The sequence below is a fragment of the Boleophthalmus pectinirostris genome, unplaced genomic scaffold, assembly GCF_026225935.1.
Source record: "Boleophthalmus pectinirostris isolate CB_2022bp ecotype Guang Dong unplaced genomic scaffold, ASM2622593v1 HiC_scaffold_9, whole genome shotgun sequence".
In the NCBI taxonomy this organism is placed as follows: Eukaryota; Metazoa; Chordata; class Actinopteri; order Gobiiformes; family Gobiidae; genus Boleophthalmus; species Boleophthalmus pectinirostris.
In genome coordinates this window covers 31,435,422-31,454,073 of record NW_026571541.1, presented here as the reverse complement: position 1 = coordinate 31,454,073, position 18,652 = coordinate 31,435,422, and the positions used below count along the sequence as shown (strand labels likewise).

The window sequence follows — 18,652 nt, the reverse complement described above, 5'->3', positions numbered from 1 at the left end:
TTCGTGTTCTGAGTGAAAAGAACCGCTAACGGTGAATTAAACGACTTTCAAACATTGCAGAGCAAACGTAGAAGATCCTAACAAACCGTGGACTCCAACAAGTTCAACAACACATCGAGACTCTTGGAGGTTTTCATCTTTTCTGCTGTGAATGGCCCAGGAGTTTCCACCAAGTCATTGTGGATATCGCCGAAGTGAATATTTGTCCAGGTAGTTGGCGATTCTGACCAGAAATTTGGTTTGGTCCACCTTTTGTCGGGGTTGAAAAGGGTGATTTGGCTCCATCGATGCTTATGACCAATTTCTGGTCAAATCGTCTTGGGTCCTCTGTCGTTAGAGTGGATAAATAACCGGGATCAATACCCTTTACGTGCTTTCTCGCTCCGTCCGTCATGTTGAATTAGTGTTTCTTGCCGCCGACCAAAATAATTCCCAGCATGCAACAATGAAACTCGCCTACTGCTGCACCGTAACAATGAATTTAAACAAAGAGACTTGAGATTCGACGTATTGTGATGGTCCACGATATTATTATGAGACTTCTGACGATACGATGTCAGGATATTTTGGTTATTGTTACATTCCTATCAAAAACACAGTTCGTTTTTAAATCATTATTACTGTAGTGCAAAGTTTTATTTAGAACATGCATAAATCCAAAGGGTGAACTGACTCCCACTCTCAGTTTGAACTATTTTAAACAGATCTGAGCCTTGGGTTATCGCTCTCTGTGAATAGTTTGTAGATTAAATGAGTTCTCACATTAGCTTCTGTCATGTAAATAAATATAAAAAGAGCCCGTCTTTTGAACGGCTCTTTGAAATGAACAGATCAAAAAGATCCGATCCCATAAAAGAGCCAAAAGTCACATCGCTATTGATTTTCAGTCCCGCTGCTTTTGAATTTCTCAGTATGTCCACAGCTTGTTTTTAAACGTCCATTCGTGTTATTTTCTGATCTATGTGAGAATGTTTCCTCATCACAAACAGACCTGGGGTTGTTTTTTCGTGAAACAAAACTACAAAACAACATTCTAACGTGGCCTAAAAATCCGTGTATCATTCGTTTATTCGTTTTTCAATATAAAACCAAAAATAAGAAAACGAAAAAACAACTATTTTCTTCATTATTTGTCTCCAAAACCAAAATAAAAAAACAGATAATGATTTGTTTTTTCAGTTTTCAATTTTGTGTTTAAATGAAAAATGGAAAAAACGGATCATGTTTGTTTCTCGTTCACGTGACTTAAACTGCGATGTCGAACTTTTGCGCCGCATACGGACTGAACCAGGTTTGGGACCCAGACCAGGACCGAGACCAGGACGGAAACCGGGATCAGACCAGAACTGAGACCAGGATTGAGACCAGGAACAGGACCTGGAACAGGAGCAGGACTGAGACCGGGACCAAACCGGGACCAGACTGCGACCAGGACTGAGGCTCGGACCAGACCAGGACCAGACGGTGATTGAGCCCGGGACCAGATCGGGACCAGACCGGGACCGAGACTAGACCGGGACCAGGCCAGGACTGAGACGGGGGCCAGACCAGGACCACACTGAGACCAGGACTGAGACCAGGACTGAGACCAGGACTGAGACGTGGACCAGACCGGGAGCAGACTGAGACCAGGACTCAGACCGGGACCAGACCGGGACCAGACTGAGACCAGGACTGAGACCAGGACTGAGACCAGGACTGAGACGTGGACCAGACCGGGACCAGACTGAGACCAGGACTGAGACCAGGACCAGACCGGGACCAGAATGAGATCAGGACTGAGGCTGGGACCAGACCCGGACCAGACAGTGATTGAGACCAGGACCAGATTGGGACCAGACCGGGACCAGGCCAGTACTGAGGCTGGGACCAGACCTCGATGGAGACCGGGACCAGACCAGAACTGAGACCGTAACCAGACCTTGATGAAGACCTTGATGGAGACCGGGACCAGACCCAGATGGAGACCGGGACCAGACCAGGACTGAGACCGTGACCAGACCAGGACTGAGACCGTGACCAGGCCAGGACTGAGACCGGGACCAGACCCTGATGGAGACCGGGACCAGACCAGGACTGAGACCGTGACCAGGCCAGGACTGAGACCGGGACCAGACCAGTACTGAGGCCGGGACCAGACCCTGATGGAGACCGGGACCAGACCAGGACTGAGATCGGGACCAGACCAGGACTGAGACCGTGACCAGGCCAGGACTGAGACCGGGACCAGGCCAGTACTGAGGCCGGGACCAGACCAGTACTGAGGCCGGGACCAGACCCTGATGGAGACCGGGACCAGACCAGAACTGAGACCGTGACCAGGCCAGGACTGAGACCGGGACCAGGCCAGTACTGAGGCCGGGACCAGACCAGGACTGAGACCGGGACCAGACCAGTACTGAGGCCGGGACCAGGCCAGTACTGAGGCCGGGACCAGACCAGGACTGAGACCGTGACCAGGCCAGGACTGAGACCGGGACCAGGCCAGTACTGAGGCCGGGACCAGACCAGGACTGAGGCCGGGACCAGACCAGGACTGAGACCGTGACCAGGCCAGGACTGAGACCGGGACCAGGCCAGTACTGAGGCCGGGACCAGACCAGGACTGAGACCGGGACCAGACCAGTACTGAGGCCGGGACCAGACCCTGATGGAGACCGGGACCAGACCAGAACTGAGACCGTAACCAGACCTTGATGAGACCTTGATGGAGACCGGGACCAGACCAGGACTGAGACTGTGACCAGGCCAGGACTGAGACCGGACCAGGCCAGGACTGAGACCGGGACCAGGCCAGGACTGAGACCGGGACCAGACCCTGATGGAGACCGGACCAGACCAGGACTGAGACTGTGACCAGGCCAGGACTGAGACCGGGACCAGGCCAGGACTGAGACCGGACCAGACCCTGATGGAGACCGGGACCAGACCAGGACTGAGACTGTGACCAGGCCAGGACTGAGACTGTGACCAGGCCAGGACTGAGACCGGGACCAGGCCAGGACTGAGACCGGGACCAGACCCTGATGGAGACCGGGACCAGGCCAGTACTGAGGCCGGGACCAGAAGGGGACTGAGACCGGGACCAGAAGGGGACTGAGACCGGGACCAGGCCAGTACTGAGGCCGGGACCAGAAGGGGACTGAGATCGGGACCAGACCAGGACATTCTTCATTTAAACACAAAATCGAAAACTGAAAAAACAAATCATTATCTGTTTTGTCATGTTGGTTTTGGAGACAAATAATGAAGAAAATAGTTGTTTTTTCGTTTTCTTATTTTTGGTTTTATATTGAAAAACGAATGAACCAATGAAAGAGTAAATTTTGCGTAACATTGGAGCTTTAATCTCTTTGTTTGTGACTTCTCAGCTGAGTAAAGCCATCATCTACATCGAGGAGAGCAACAGCATGGCGGACGTGACCTTCCCCTCCGTGCCCACAGTCCTGTCCCTGCTCCAGTACGACCACGCAGACGGCTCCAGGGACCAGAGCCCGCCCGCTGGGTACCCCGTCGTCTGTGTCACGGTACGCACGCTTTAACTCTTTCCCCCATGAAGACGACATTTGACGACCCCCCTGAACCCTTAATGACGACTTTTGACACCTCCGCCGTATCACTAAAGACGAGATTTGACGACCTTTAGAAACGGCTCGGTTTTTCACATTTAAACAGAGACTGTGATCGTTGGGGGCCACTACAACCCACACTAGACTGACCAATAGGATTCAAGGATATGTTTTCGACGATTTTTTCCGAAGTTAATCAAAGTAGTGACGATGGTAGCTTCCGGAAAAAACACAACACGAAACACGAGCAATGGAAAGATCGCGGCGCTGCGGAGCACAGTTTTAGAAATAATGAGGAGCGGACGTATTTTATGGATAAGTTTAGAGAAAGTGACTTTTATATAGATTTCAAAGTGATGATGTTGAAGTTGATTATAAAGTGGAAAACAGCGATAGCGACGGACTTTCGGGGAGAAGGTGAGAATGCCGCTGATGCGTCTGTGTGGAGTCCTGCGATGTCCAAACAAACTATCTGAGCTTTATACTCGATTATGAACCAAAATTGCCCTGAAATCTGGATGTTGCCCAGGCCAGTCCTTTAAAATATTTCAGTCTTTTTTTCCAAGATGCGATGTATAACAGAATCGCTACAGAAAAAACACTTATGTGGAGCTCTGCACACGAGAAAATAAACCAAGATGACAAATACTGGACACACACTGACGGGGAAGAGTTTTTATTATTATATTATTATATTATAATAAGCTAAATGAGTTGAATAAATAAAATAAGTTGAATAAGTTAAATGGAAAAAAAATGTAATTGGGTGCACACAGGTGAACAACAGGTAAAAACAGGTGCACACTTGGCTGTACTGTATCTGGTGATATGAAATCTGTTTAAATACTTTGACAAAGTATATATTTTATTTTTTTATGAATATAGTACTCAGAACATGCAGATATCAAATGCTGAATGTAGTTTTTTTGTTTTCGATTTTGCACCTGACCAGGTAAACTCTCATTTTCAGTGAGCTGTTATACACCTATAAATGAGTTGAATCACATTTAAACATCCATAAATGAATAGTTCAGAGTCTAAGGTTTCCAGAGATACAAATATGTCTGTGTTACAATTAAGTTCATGAGTGTAAAAATCATTTATAATCACTCGTGGAAGTCTGTTTTCTTTTATGCAGTTATGCTCTATGGGCAGAACTAGTAACATATGTATGGGTTGTTCTTGGTAGGCGTCCAGGGGGGAAAGAGTTAAAGCTGCACTTCGTAACTTTTCGGTTGGGGGTCTGTCGCTTCTTTCCGCGGAGATGTCGTCGATCTGGTGGTTTTATAGCTCAGAAAGACCTAGAAAAACTGACATTCTGGCTGCGAGCGGGATCGCCTCTCCACAGATCTGACCTGTAACCTGGTCTGGTTTGGGCTCCGTGAAGATAGAAAGATTTAATGCCACACTGTGAAACATTCCAGACAAAGTAATAACATCTCCATGGAGAAAAGCATTTGACTGACCCTCCACCAGAAAAGTTACACAATGCACCTTTTTCAAATTGGGTAAAGAGCAGGTAAAGACATCAGTTTCATTAACAACTGATAATATATTTTTTTAATATTGTATTTTCATTTTTTTTTTTTAAAGTGCATTCATAAATGATGACTTTTAACATCACTGAATATCAATAGATCACCAGAACTAAACCAGAACTAAACCAGAACTAAACCAGAACTAAACCAGAACTAAACCAGAACTAAACCAGGATTAAAACCAGGTCTAAACCAAGTCTAAACCAGGACTTAAACCAGGACTTGAACCAGGTCTAAACCAGGACTTAAACCAGGTCTAAACCAGGACTAAACCAGAACTAAACCAGGACTTAAACCAGGTCTAAACCAAGTCTAAACCAGGACTAAACCAGAACTAAACCAGGACTTAAACCAGGTCTAAACCAGGACTTAAACCAGGTCTAAACCAGGTCTAAACCAGGTCTAAACCAAGTCTAAACCAGGTCTAAACCAGGTCTAAACCAAGTCTAAACCAGGACTTAAACCAGGACTAAACCAGAACTTAAACCAGGACTTAAACCAGGTCTAAACCAAGTCTAAACCAGGTCTAAACCAAGTCTAAACCAGGACTTAAACCAGGTCTAAACCAGGACTTAAACCAGGTCTAAACCAGGACTTAAACCAGGTCTAAACCAGGACTTAAACCAGGTCTAAACCAGGTTTAAACCAGGACTTAAACCAGGTCTAAACCAGGACTTAAACCAGGACTTAAACCAGGTCTAAACCAGGACTTAATCCAGGATTTAAACCAGGACTTAAACCAGGTCTAAACCAGGTCTAAACCAGGACTTAAACCAGGTCTAAACCAGGACTAAACCAGGTCTAAACCAGGACTTAAACCAGGTCTAAACCAGGACTTAAACCAGGACTTAAACCAGGTCTAAACCAGGACTTAAACCAGGTCTAAACCAGGACTTAAACCAGGTCTAAACCAGGACTTAAACCAGGTCTAAACCAGGTCTAAACCAGGACTTAAACCAGGTCTAAACCAGGTCTAATCTAGGACCTGAGAGAGAGGGAGAACCCCAAGCCCATGGAGCAGGGTGTCCTCAAAGCTCGATTGAGCGACGGCTGCGCTTAGTCCCGTGAGGCACGTAGCTCTGTGCTGGTCCTTTCACCTGCGGTCACCTGGCGGCCCACATGAGCGCACCTCCGGGTCTGTCCTGACATACACTGGTTTAGTTCTTGTTTAGTCCTGGTTCAGTCCTGTTTTAGTCTTAGTTCAGTCCTGGTTTAGTCCTCCTGGTTCAGTCCTGGGATCAGTCCTGGTTCAGTCCTGGATCAGTCCTGGTTTAGTCCTCCTGGTTCAGTCCTGGATCAGTCCTGGTTTAGTCCTCCTGGTTCAGTCCTGGATCAGTCCTGGTTCAGTCCTGGTTCAGTCCTGGATCAGTCCTGGTTTAGTCCTCCTGGTTCAGTCCTGGATCAGTCCTGGTTTAGTCCTCCTGGTTCAGTCCTGAGTCAGTCCTGGTTCAGTCCTCAGTCCTGGTTCAGTCCTGGTTCATCAGTCCTGGTTTAGTCCTCCTGGTTCAGTCCTGGATTCAGTCCTGGTTCATCAGTCCTGGTTTAGTCCCTCCTGGTTCAGTCCTGGATCAGTCCTGGTTCAGTCCTGGAGTCCTGGATCAGTCCTGGTTCAGTCCTGGATCAGTCCTCCTGGTTCAGTCCTGGTTCAGTCCTGGTCAGTCAGTCCTCCTGGTTCAGTCCTGGTTTAGTCCTGGTTTAGTCCTGGATCCAGTCCTGGTTTAGTCCTGGATCAGTCCTGGTTTAGTCCTCCTGGTTCAGTCCTGGTTCAGTCCTGGTTTAGTCCTCCTGGTTCAGTCCTGGTTCAGTCCTGGTTTAGTCCTGGATCAGTCCTGGTTTAGTCCTGGATCAGTCCTGGTTTAGTCTGCTTTAGATGCTAAAGTGGAATTAAACATTTATGCTGAAATTTGTCCAACAGAAACATTTGAATCGATCTTTCCTTCTCCTTTCCCTTCCCAGTTGTCGATTTGTTTTTGCTCAAATTATGAACGTGTTAAAAATAAACCTTTAAGTCTTTTCAGCAGATCCCAAACAATAATAAAAAATACTTTTACTTTTCAGTCCTGTTCAAAAATGTAGTGGAGCAGAAAGTACAGATACCTGCTCTCAAATGTAGTGAAGTAAAAGTAAAAAGTACTTTATAATCTACTTCAGTACAGATACAGATAGAGGAAGGAAACTTGTTTATGCGACACATGAGTCCGTCAAGTGTTAACGGAGGGAAACAGGGGCAGATTTTTTACATTCAAATGTCTCTTATTCAGAAACTAGAGGGACTATTGAAATAAGTAAAGTATCAGAATGTAGGAAAGAGTTACACTCCAACAGGGTCAAGTTAAACCTGTGATATTCTTTCAAGTTGTTGACACAAAATTTAAAAACTCATGTCGGTAACGGAGGGAATGAAATATGCAGCACTTTTTGGGCAATAAATACAAACAGTGATAACTCTTGGTTCTCACTTACATATCCTTAACAAACTGGTTTGAATATTTGCTTCATATAGTTTTCTACCATATGGTACAAGATTTATTCACTTTTTGAGTAAGAGATTTTTCATGGTAACGGAGGGAAAAGTAACGGAGGGAAAATTGTGCAAACAAGTAGAAGGTGCAGGATTTTACATAATTTGTCGCTTTTTTCTTCTGAATACTTTAATATTACTTCAAAATGAAAGGAAACTATTTCTATAAAATATGTCAGTCCTTCCAAGCTAATTTTTATCATTTTAAATACATTTAAAAAAAAAAAATCATGTACCTTCATCAACAGTTCAAAGATCAAATAACACAAGATATGATGAAATACATCCATTTATTTACATGATTTGCAGGTCTTTGAAATTTGGGAAATAATTTTTGTTCCATGTTTCATACATGGTCTGTTTAAAACATATGTAACTTTAGAACCAAAAATGGAACAGAAAAAAGGTAAACAGTTTCATAAACTAGAGTACATATGTATCTGTTCAATACATTTTTATATCAGATGCATTAACTTGAATTTTTGGCCTTGTTGTTTACTTCTGCTTGACCAGGCCCACATTTGACATTTTCACTGTTTTGATGGTAAAAAGATGCGTGTTTCATTTTCACTTTGCACAAGAACAAAGATTCAATCAATTTAAAATATATCTTATTGAATCAAAAGCTCACTGTATCGAGGTATGTATCGTATCAGCAACTTCTTAAAGATCCCCAGCCCTAAAAATGCTTCACTCACACGTGTCACCTGGTGTTTCTCAGATTTCTCCTGAGCTGTAAACACACACCAAGTCAGATCTTATTATGGGGTTATCTGATTATTCTGGTAATCTGATTTTACCGGCCATGTAAATGCACCCGGTGAAGCAACCTTGGAAAATAAATGGCTGCAATTATCACAGACTGTAATTAGAGAAGCAATATAAAGTCTCCAGCTGAGAACCAAGTCTGCGATTTTATAAAACTGCTAACCCTGTAGCTCAGACCTCGAGGTTCCTGTTTGTGTTGAAATTAAGTGCGATTCAAGAATGACAAAAGTACAAAAAAAAATTCTACAGACTCGTGATCATAGACTGTACAAAGAAGTGGACTAAGGGAGTGTGACGGCTCCAGTCAAATGAAGCTCATCGGAGTAAAATTTGGGCCAAATTTAGAGCCGAGTTTGGATAGCAATTGATTTCCGAACAAAATAAAAAGAGAGAGAGAGGGAAATTCAAGTTTTGCTGCAACATTTCCACTCTTCTTCTCAGTGGATTTGTGTTTCAGTCAAAGGTCTGTTTCAGGGCAGTTTGAGGAGAGGAAAAACCAAAAGTGGGAGTCACCAAACTTTTGTCTCTGGGGGCCACATTATTGCTCCTGACTGTGATGGGGGTCGGGGGCCGGGTCGGGGCCGTATAACAGAATTCAACGACCCTGACGACACAGATTATATTCTTTGAAAAACACCACACTTTCTTTACGTCTCAGACAAACTGCACGCTCCTTACACTGAACAAAAAAATAATCGGTTGTCCACTGTTCTTTAAAAACTCTGCACTCTCTGTCAACTTTTCGTACTTTAACTCGTCATTTTGTTGTCCTTAACTGCACTACAGAACTCTGCACTTGCATTGACTGTCACTGTTTGATCTCGAGCTTGTCAGATGACGAAAATTCTGCAGCAAATGTAAATATGTCATATAATTACCATATTTTCCGCACTATTAGGCGCTCTGGATTATGAGGCGCACTGTCATTAAATGGTCTATTTTCAAACTTTTTTCACAAATAAACCGCACCGGACTTTAAACGAAACACAACAGTTGGATGGGTGAGTGGTTTTGTTTGTTTGTGGCGTTCACGGTGACTCTGGGTTTTGTTCAGTTGTGGCGTGTAGGGAGGGTGCTGTCTGGGACCGCTGGATTGTCGGCGTGTTCGCAGTGACTCAGTTGTTCAGTTGTGTCTAGAAGCGGCACATTGCACTCGCTTTTTCGGTTCGTTCCTCCGTTCCGTTCCTCGTCTGCGTGGAGTGATGAGTGTGTCTGTGGGTGTTTTTTGCCGTGCGGTCGCTGTCTGCTCCGTGTGTGTTTGCGTGTTCTGCGGGCAGTGTTGGGAAGGTTACTTTTAAAATGTAATCCCCTACAGATTACAGATTACATACCCCAAAATGTAGTTTGTAACGTAATCCATTAAATTACTTAAAGTGAGTAACGTAATCTGATTACTTTGGATTACTTGATATTGTCATGTTTTTTTTAAACGACATGAATGTAGCAACCACATCCTCAAAATTCTTGTTTGTTGTCTTCAAATTGTCTGAGCCCAAGTCTCCATGAATAAGCAACTGTTTACTGTAGAGAAACAAAGACCACGAGATCTTAATATAAGAGGTTTTGTCTGTTAAAAGACAGTAACAAGATCAGCCTTTCCTTCACCTATGCTACATAGGTCTCCATAATCAGTTGATAGTCATGGTCAGTTAAATACAATCAATTCAATCATTGTGTCCTTAGGCAAGACACTTCACCCACATTGCCTAGTATGAAAGTGGTGTGTGTGTGAGTGCTGGTGGTGGTCGGAGGACCGATGGCGCCGAGTGGCATGGCAGCCGCGCCTCTGTCAGTGAGCCCCAGGGCAGCTGTGGCTACAATAGTAGCTTACCATCATCAGGGTTTAGAGTGAATGAATAATGCTGTATGAATGAATGCTGAATGAATAGTGCTGAATAATGCTGTGTAAAGCGTCTTTGGGGACAGAAAATGTCTGTGAAAGCGCTATATAAATAAAGACTTACTTACTTACTTTACTTACTTACTTCACCATATAAAAAATATATTATTGATAGAGAAATAATTTTTTATATGAGATCAACTTAAATTATGTCAACCTACTGTTAGGTGTCATGTTGTTTAGACCTGGTTTAGTCCTGGTTTTTAGACCTGGTTTACTCCTGATTTTAGACCTGGTTTAAACCAGGTCTTTAGTTCTGGTTTAGTCGTGGTTTAGTCCTAGTTTAAACCTGGTTCAGTCCTGCTTTAGTCCTAGTTTAGTCCTGCTTTAGTCCTGGTTTTAGTCCTGGTTTAGTCCTGGTTCAGTCCTGGTTTTAGTCCTGGTGTTAGTTCTGGTTTAGAGGCGCACAGGGGAAGCGCAGTTTATGCGAGAAAACACGTTCCACACGCGGTGCACGAGACGTCGGTGTCCACGCTGTAACTACAGAAGGAGACGTGGTCCGCGGGTTCTCAGGTTGATGACGATGATGAAGGTGTGTGTTTGTGTGTGTTTGTGTGTGTGTGTGTTGTGTGTGTTTTGTGTTTGTGTGTGTTTGTGTGTGTGTGTGTGTGTGTGTTTGTGTGTGTGTGTTTGTGTGTGTGTGTGTGTGTGTGTTGTGTTTTGTGTGTGTTTGTGTTGTGTGTTGTGTTTGTGTGTGTGTTTGTGTGTGTGTGTGTGTGTGTGTGTGTGTTGTGTGTTGTGTGTGTGTGTGTGTGTGTGTGTGTGTGTGTGTGTGTGTGTGTGTGTGTGTGTTGTGTGTGTGTGTGTGTTGTGTGTGTGTGTGTGTGTTTGTGTGTGTTGTGTGTGTTGTGTGTGTGTGTGTTGTGTGTGTTGTGTTGTGTGTGTTGTGTGTGTGTGTGTGTGTGTGTGTTGTGTGTGTGTGTGTTTGTGTGTGTGTTGTGTGTTGTGTGTGTGTGTGTGTTTGTGTGTGTGTGTGTGTTTGTGTGTGTGTGTTGTGTATATATGACAGTAGTGCAGATATTATGAGTCTATGCAGGTTGTTTTCACCAGTGCCAGTAGCTCCTGTTTCACATTTAAGTTGTAGGCGATTTTATATTTGTTTTTTTATATTTATCTCACATCGGGAGAAGAATTTCCAAGACACAAATGCGTTTTTACCAATGCACTGCTGCTTCCACTGTGTGACTGACACCGCCAACTTTAACATGACGTTTACATCGCTCTTATTGCGCGCGTTCTGTTTGGGTTCCAGGCAATGAGTGAAATTACCGAAATAAAAAAATAAATAAATGGGATGTAGCACAAAATGTGAAAACAGGAAAATACCGCCTTGTAATCCACTTATTACAGCAAAGTAACTGTAATCCAATTACCACTCATTGAAACTGTAACGGAATACAGTTACTCATAATTTGTACTCTGATTACATAACGGCGGTACATGTAATCTGTTACTCCCCAACACTGTCTGCGGGTGGTGTGGCTTTGTAGTTTACTGAAGTCGTGCTGGGACTCCCGAGTGGATTCGTGTATAGGGCGCTCTGGATTGCGGGGCGCGCTGTCATTTTTTTAATGGAGTTGGAGGCTTTTGAGCGCGCCGTATAGTGCGGAAAATAAGGTATTTAAATATAAATACTTCAAATAAATATATTTTTTTATACTGAAAAAATCAACAAAATACAAGGTGCAGATGTGTTATTATTTGCCAAAAAGTAATTAAAAATAGGCCATGACAACTTTTGAGGATTGTCTCATAGGGTCAGTTCAAGTGGTGGGGCAGAGGGGTCAAAAGGGCGTGGCTGACCGGAGTTGGAGTCACTTAGTTTGATGACCCCTGGCTAAAAGTGTCTCCCGTCTGTGTCCTGCAGCGTCACAGCAGTGTCCAGGGGGAGCCAGGTGAACACAACAGGAAAGGTTCAATGAGGTTTACTTGGTCTTCCGATTAATTTATGTTATTAGGTTCTTTTTTCAGACCAAGAGTTTGTTTTCATACCTGACAGTTTCGACTGCTGACTGGCGGTCTTCCTCAGAGTGGTCACGTGTCCGGTCAGCTGATTTATACAGGTTTTTGGCGCTGAGTGAGAGTAAAAACGGGACTATAAACCGGGAAGAGGGGTCTTTTTTACTCTCACACACCTGAGATTACTGTCTTGAAGAAGTTGGACTGCAGATGGCGCCGTCGTCCTGCCTCCACCTGTAGGAAGACAGCGCCAAAACCAGAATAAATCAGCTTTCCGGACACGTAACCACTAGTGAGCAGTCGAAACTGTCAGGTATGAAAACAAACTCTTGGTCTGAAAAAAGAACCGAATAACACACAAAAGGAAAGGCCTCGCTCTTACTCCGCTCTGGTGTTTCCCTCAAAGTGTTTCTTCTGGAAGGTCTCCTACAACATTTGCTGCCACATATGACGTAAAAAACCTGTTGCATCTCAAAATTTGTAATGTAAAAATATAAAATAGTGAAATAAAAACACCGGGATCATGTAGAGAAGGTTAATATGAACATTTTAAGACCAAAATGACGATACTTACAGCGAAAGAGCATCAAATAAATAAAAAATACTAAATAAATATAAACTAAAAACAATTATATATACCCAGATTTATATAGACAATAAAAAGTGGCCTTATTTCAGCTCCCTGTTTATCACTTTTAATGTCTTTTCTTACAATGGAGAGGATGTGAAATGTGAAAATCAGATTCGTACGTCGCGCGTCACAGTGTTATGCACCAGCAGCTGTCGACTGAACCAGCAGCTCTAATTAAACTGTAATTAAAATATTCTCTGTGTTTGTGCTTTAGATTTCATGCATTATTCAGTGTCTCTCTGCACCTGGAGACGGGGAGCTCTGGGGCAGACTCACTCAAGTGTGGCTTCCAATCTGCACCTTTGGCCTCTCCAAGTTACCAACAACTTTTCTCATGCATTTTTCACACACAAATCAGGCTGGTGAAGTGTCTTGCTTCATGACCAGTGTTGGGAAGGTTACTTATAAAATGTGTTCCCCTACAGATTACAGATTACACACACCCAAAATGTAGTTTGTAACGTAAATCCATTAAATTACTTAAAGTGAGTAACGTAATCTGAATACTTTGGATTACTTGATTTGCTGTAGAGAAGCAAAGACGAGGAAATCTTCACATGAGATGTTTTGTCTGATAAAAGAAAATAAAAAGCCCAGACTTTACTGAACCGTATTAAAAATATTATTGATATTGAGACACGGTCTGCGCAGCATGGTTTAATCCTGTTAAATCCTGGTTTAGTCCTGTTAAATCCTGGTTTAGTCCTGTTAAATCCTGGTTTAGTTCTGTTTTAGACTTGGTTTAGGTCTAGTTTTGACCTGGTTTAGTCCTGGTTTAGACTTGGTTTTAGTCATGATTTAGACCTGGTTTAGATCTAGTTTAGACCTGGTTTAAGTCCTGGTTTAGACCTGGTTTTAGTCCTGGTTTAGTCCTGGTTTAGACCTGGTTTAAATCTAGTTTAGACCTGGTTTTAGCTCTGGTTTAGACCTGGTTTAAATCTAGTTTAGACCTGGTTTAGATCTAGTTTAGACCTGGTTTTAGCCCTGGTTTAGACCTGGATTTAGTCCTGGTTTAGATCTAGTTTTGAACTGGTTTTAGCCCTGGTTTAGACCTGGTTTTAGTCCTGGTTTAGACCTGGTTTTAGTCCTGGTTTAGACCTGGTTTTAGCCCTGGTTTAGACCTGGTTTTAGTCCTGGTTTTGACCTGGTTTAGTCCTGGTTTAGACCTGGTTTAGATCTAGTTTAGACCTGGTTTTAGCCCTGGTTTAGACCTGGATTTAGTCCTGGTTTAGATCTAGTTTTGAACTGGTTTTAGTCCTGGTTTAGACCTGGTTTTAGTCCTGGTTTAGACCTGGTTTTAGTCCTGGTTTAGACCTGGTTTTAGTCCTGGTTTAGTGTTCGGCAATGAGTGGAATTACAAAAAAAAAAAGAAAAAAAAAAGTTATATAGCCCAAAATGTGAAAACAGGAAAATACCGCAGTGTAATCCATTTATTTCAACAAAGTAACTGTAATCCAATTACCACTCACTGAAACAGTAACTGTAACCGAATACAGTTACTCATAATTTGTACTCTGATTACTTAACTCCAGTACATGTAATCTGTTACTCCCCAACACTGGTCATGACACAATGGTCGTACGTTAGGAAATGGGGTTTACTTCCATCCAAAGCAAGAAAAACGATCTGACGAAGGCTTTTTAAATGTTCCTTTCTCTTTTTTGGTGCAGGCCTGTAACCCCAAATACCCCGACTACGACAAAACCGGCTCCATCTGCGTCAGCGAAAGCATCAACAACACCCTGACCCGGTACCGCTGGCTCGTGAGCGCCCCCACCGGACCGGACGGCGTCACCAGCCCCATGAGGGAGGTGGACTTCAACACGTTCTTCACCTCCTCCAAGCTCATCACCCTGGACTCGGTGTACTTCCAGGCGGGCTCCAGGGTCCAGTGCGCGGCCAGGGCGGTGAACGGGGACGGGGAGGAGGGGCTGGAGCTGAGCAGTCCCATCGTCACCATCAGCCTGCAGGAAGGTGAGGAAGAGTGAGCTTGTTGGTGATGTTACGCAATTTTAAGTGTAGTATTAAAGTATAAAGGACCCATATTAGTGTATTTTTTCGAACCTAATTTTTTTGCTCCAGAGTATAAGTCGCACCAGCCAAAAAATGAGTAATGAAGAAGAAAAAAACATATATAAGTTGCACTTTTTTGGGGAAATTTATTTTATACAATCAGAGACCAGGAACCAACACTTCATCTTGAAAGGCAAGTTCTAGTAAGAGAATAGAGAACAACAGACTGTTAACGTCACATATGAACAGTTCTTCAGATAAACTATAACATAAACAACAGAACAGAACAAGCTTAACAAACTCTCCATCTCACTCCAGATCACTAAATCCATTCAATTCTTCATCCTCGGTGTCACTTCTGAGCAACTCCGCGACCTCCGGAGGTAAACAGAGCGCCGCTTCCTCTTCTGTGTAGCTGTCGTCAGACTCAGCATCAGTTCCAGTTAGAATTATTTCAGCTTTTCTGAATCCCGACAGGATGGTTTCGGTGTCACCGAAGTCCAGGCTTTGTCGATCCAGTGACTTCCAAAAAAGTTACATGATGCATCCTCCTGATGTCACAAGTTTCTCTCTCACTCCAAACTTTCTTTCTGCTGCTCGATTACAGTTTTCAGCTGCAGATTTCACGACTTGCAGCTTGTAATTTGCAAAATATGATTTTCTTTTTGGAGGCATTTGTGCTCAGTCTTCTCAGTCGTCTTTATAAGTTTGTTTAAATGTTAAATTGTTCAGTGGTACAGAAGTAATGGTGCGATCGACTGACATGATACAGACAGGACAGAGGCTCTTTCTGCAGGAGACATGCGCAGTAGAGCGAAGTGACAGTGGTACAGGAATAATAGGAGCAGCAGATACTGTAATATATACTGACAATATAAGTCGCACCGGAGTATAAGTCACAGGATCGCCTAAACTATGAATAAAAGTGCGACTTCTAGTTCGAAAAATACGGTACACTATTTTCTGATCTGTTTTAAAGTTGTTTCCTCATCACAAACAGACCTGGAGTTTTGTTTTGTTTCATTCACACGTTTACAAACACGAACCTTACATATTTAGGCTGACTTTTTCCTCAAATGGAAAACACTAGTTCCAACTTGTGATGTCATGTGGTAATACAGGAAGTGCTCCACTATGTTTTTAAACCCCCAACACCTTCACTCGAATCATTTGGATGATTTCAGATTTTCATTACTGATGGAGATGCTATTGCTTTGCCTGGAATGTTTCAAAAAGTGGTATTACACTTTTTTATCGCTATGGAGACCAAACCAGATCAAGTTACAGGTCAGATCTGTGGAGAGGCGACCCCGCTCACAGTCAGAACGCCTGTTTTCTAGATATTTTTGAGCTTTAAAACCACCTGTAACTGAATAAACGTAAGGTAGAGCCGTTTAATGTCGGTCCCTCCACCAGAAAAGTTACACAGTGCAACTTTAATACTACTTTTTTTATTAGAAGTTCCCGCATAAGTATTCTTTTTAGCACCTTCTGTTTCATAGGCATAGTTCAGCCCGGTTTGTACAGTAAACTCCAGCACAGGGAACAGATGGACGACTGAAAGTGTTTTGATCTAAACTTTTAATTTTGGCAGTGGAACATGTTTGCCATATGTTCACCCGCTCTGCTCACACTTCTCATTCAATTACCGCTACTTTTTCATTATTTTTCTACCCTTTTTTTTCCCCCCACGCATCATTTTATTTAGTCAAAGCAGCATCATGCCAGGTTATATTGCGTAACCCGTGTTTATGTGTTTATGTGTGTGTGTCGTGCAGGGATGTGCCAGTCGAGGGTGCCCGGAGCTGTGGGCGCTGAACCCTTCTCCGCCCGCCTCAGGTACACGGGAGCAGAGGACCCAGAGCACCCCAACCTCATCAAACTCACCGTCACCATGCCTCACATCGATGGTAAGAAGAGACGAATACTACAGATTTATGTCAAAGTTCAATGAATTATTGACAAACGGACTGGCTCAGACCGGATTTACCTCAGGAGAAAACTCTCCCTGGGTGCGTCCTCGGAGTGCACCTCCTGGTTGACCTTGTGAAATGAAAAACAGTCTGCTCCGTACAGACTCATGAACCGAAGGAGGAACCACGAGTATTAAAAATGTAAAAGTGATACACAGACAGATAAATAAGGAGACGAGATTCAGGATTATAAATTTTAAATAGTTAAATCCTATATTACACAAAATTGACTCTTGTTAGGTTTGAAGCTGTGTTCAGGCCCCGAAAAACACGCTGGATGCTTCTCGTTGGAGCCTTTGCATTTGAGTTCAGATGACCCGACACGCATCATGAACTCTGTGGACAAACAGAAGAAAAATACTTTATGTGCGCCCAGAGCGTCCATTGCAGTTGGCGAGTGCCTTGTTTCCCCGGCCTTTTTGTGAATAATGGCAGACCAGGTTAAGAGAAAATGTACTTATTACATAAAACCCCTCAGTGGAGGCGATCGTCTCGGCGGCTGTGGCATATATATATTTATACTCCTCTAATGACATGGCATAGATTTCTTGTTATGATGCTTCTGGCTCTCGGATCTTTCTCTTTCTTTTTTTCTTCTTTTCCGGAAAATGACATCGCTACGTCACTGGATAGTGGTCCCTGATTGGTTGATGTGGCGCGTCCGACACCACAAGCTCAGCTTTTTTAACTTCTGACGTTGGATCAATGCCTGAACATTCAAGATGCACTGAAGATGCACTGCAAACATGCAGGATGCCCTAGACACACATCCACATAGACCTTGCATGTAAACTCGACGCCTGACGCGTCATGTCATAATGTTATTACCTCCTCAAAAACAGACCTGGAGTTGTGTTTTGTTTCATTCACACATGTTTGCGTAATCCAGCATTATTAGTCTGTATGATGTCATGTAGCGGTAGCTTTCAACTTAACAGTTTTCTATTCCAGGGCTGAAATTATCCAAAAGATTCCAGTGAAGGTGTATTTTTATTATCATTTTATATTATCGCCAAATATTAATATTATAAATTGACTGATGACTTAAAGGTACATTACGCAACTTTCTGGACGTGGTGCTTCACCTGCATGATTTCACAGAAATAAAGTTAAAAACAAACATACAAGATTATAGTCAAAGGACCAACATTTCTATGGATGAAACCCTCCTCCAGGTCAAATAAGAGTCAGGTAGCACAATATTACAGTAAAATAGTTTATTATTTTATTATTTATTAACAAAGTACCAGAAGAATATGTTAAAATTCAGTTTCTAAGACCATAAATCCAGGTTGCTAATAGATAAAAGATGAGACATTCCTAATATTATGTCTTTCCTGATCTCCTCGTGTCAGGAATGCTGCCTGTCGTTTCCACTCGGCCTCTGTCCAACTTCGAACTGACCCTGAGTCCGGACGGGACCAGAGTGGGGAACCATCGCTGCTCCAACCTCCTGGACCACACCGAGGTCACCACACGGCACGGCTTCCTCACCCCGGCCACCAAGAACTCGGAGGTGATCGGAGAGACCGCCCCCTACCAGTACAGCCCGGCACTGCGGGGGGCCGGCACGCTCCGCTTCTACAGGAACCTCAACCTGGAGGCCTGTCTGTGGGAGTTCAGCAGCTACTACGACATGTCCGAACTGCTCAGCGACTGTGGGGGGACCATCTCCACTGACGGACAGGTGAGGTGACCACGTTCTGACCAGGTTTTGACATGATTCTGACCAGGTTTTGGCCAAGTTTTGACCAGGTTTTGACACGGTTCTGACGAGGTT

The 18,652-nt window shown here is 43.6% G+C and overlaps 1 protein-coding gene across 1 annotated transcript in view; it reads left to right on the top strand.

Annotated features, from left to right (window-relative positions):
* LOC110162886 (FRAS1-related extracellular matrix protein 2-like) overlaps window positions 1–18,652 on the top strand; it is a 254,137-nt gene that overhangs the window by 194,046 nt on the left and 41,439 nt on the right. Inside the window, 4 exon segments of the mRNA XM_055166709.1 lie at window positions 3,372–3,527; window positions 14,557–14,860; window positions 16,678–16,809; window positions 18,228–18,559. Coding sequence (XP_055022684.1) covers window positions 3,372–3,527; window positions 14,557–14,860; window positions 16,678–16,809; window positions 18,228–18,559 — 924 coding nt within the window.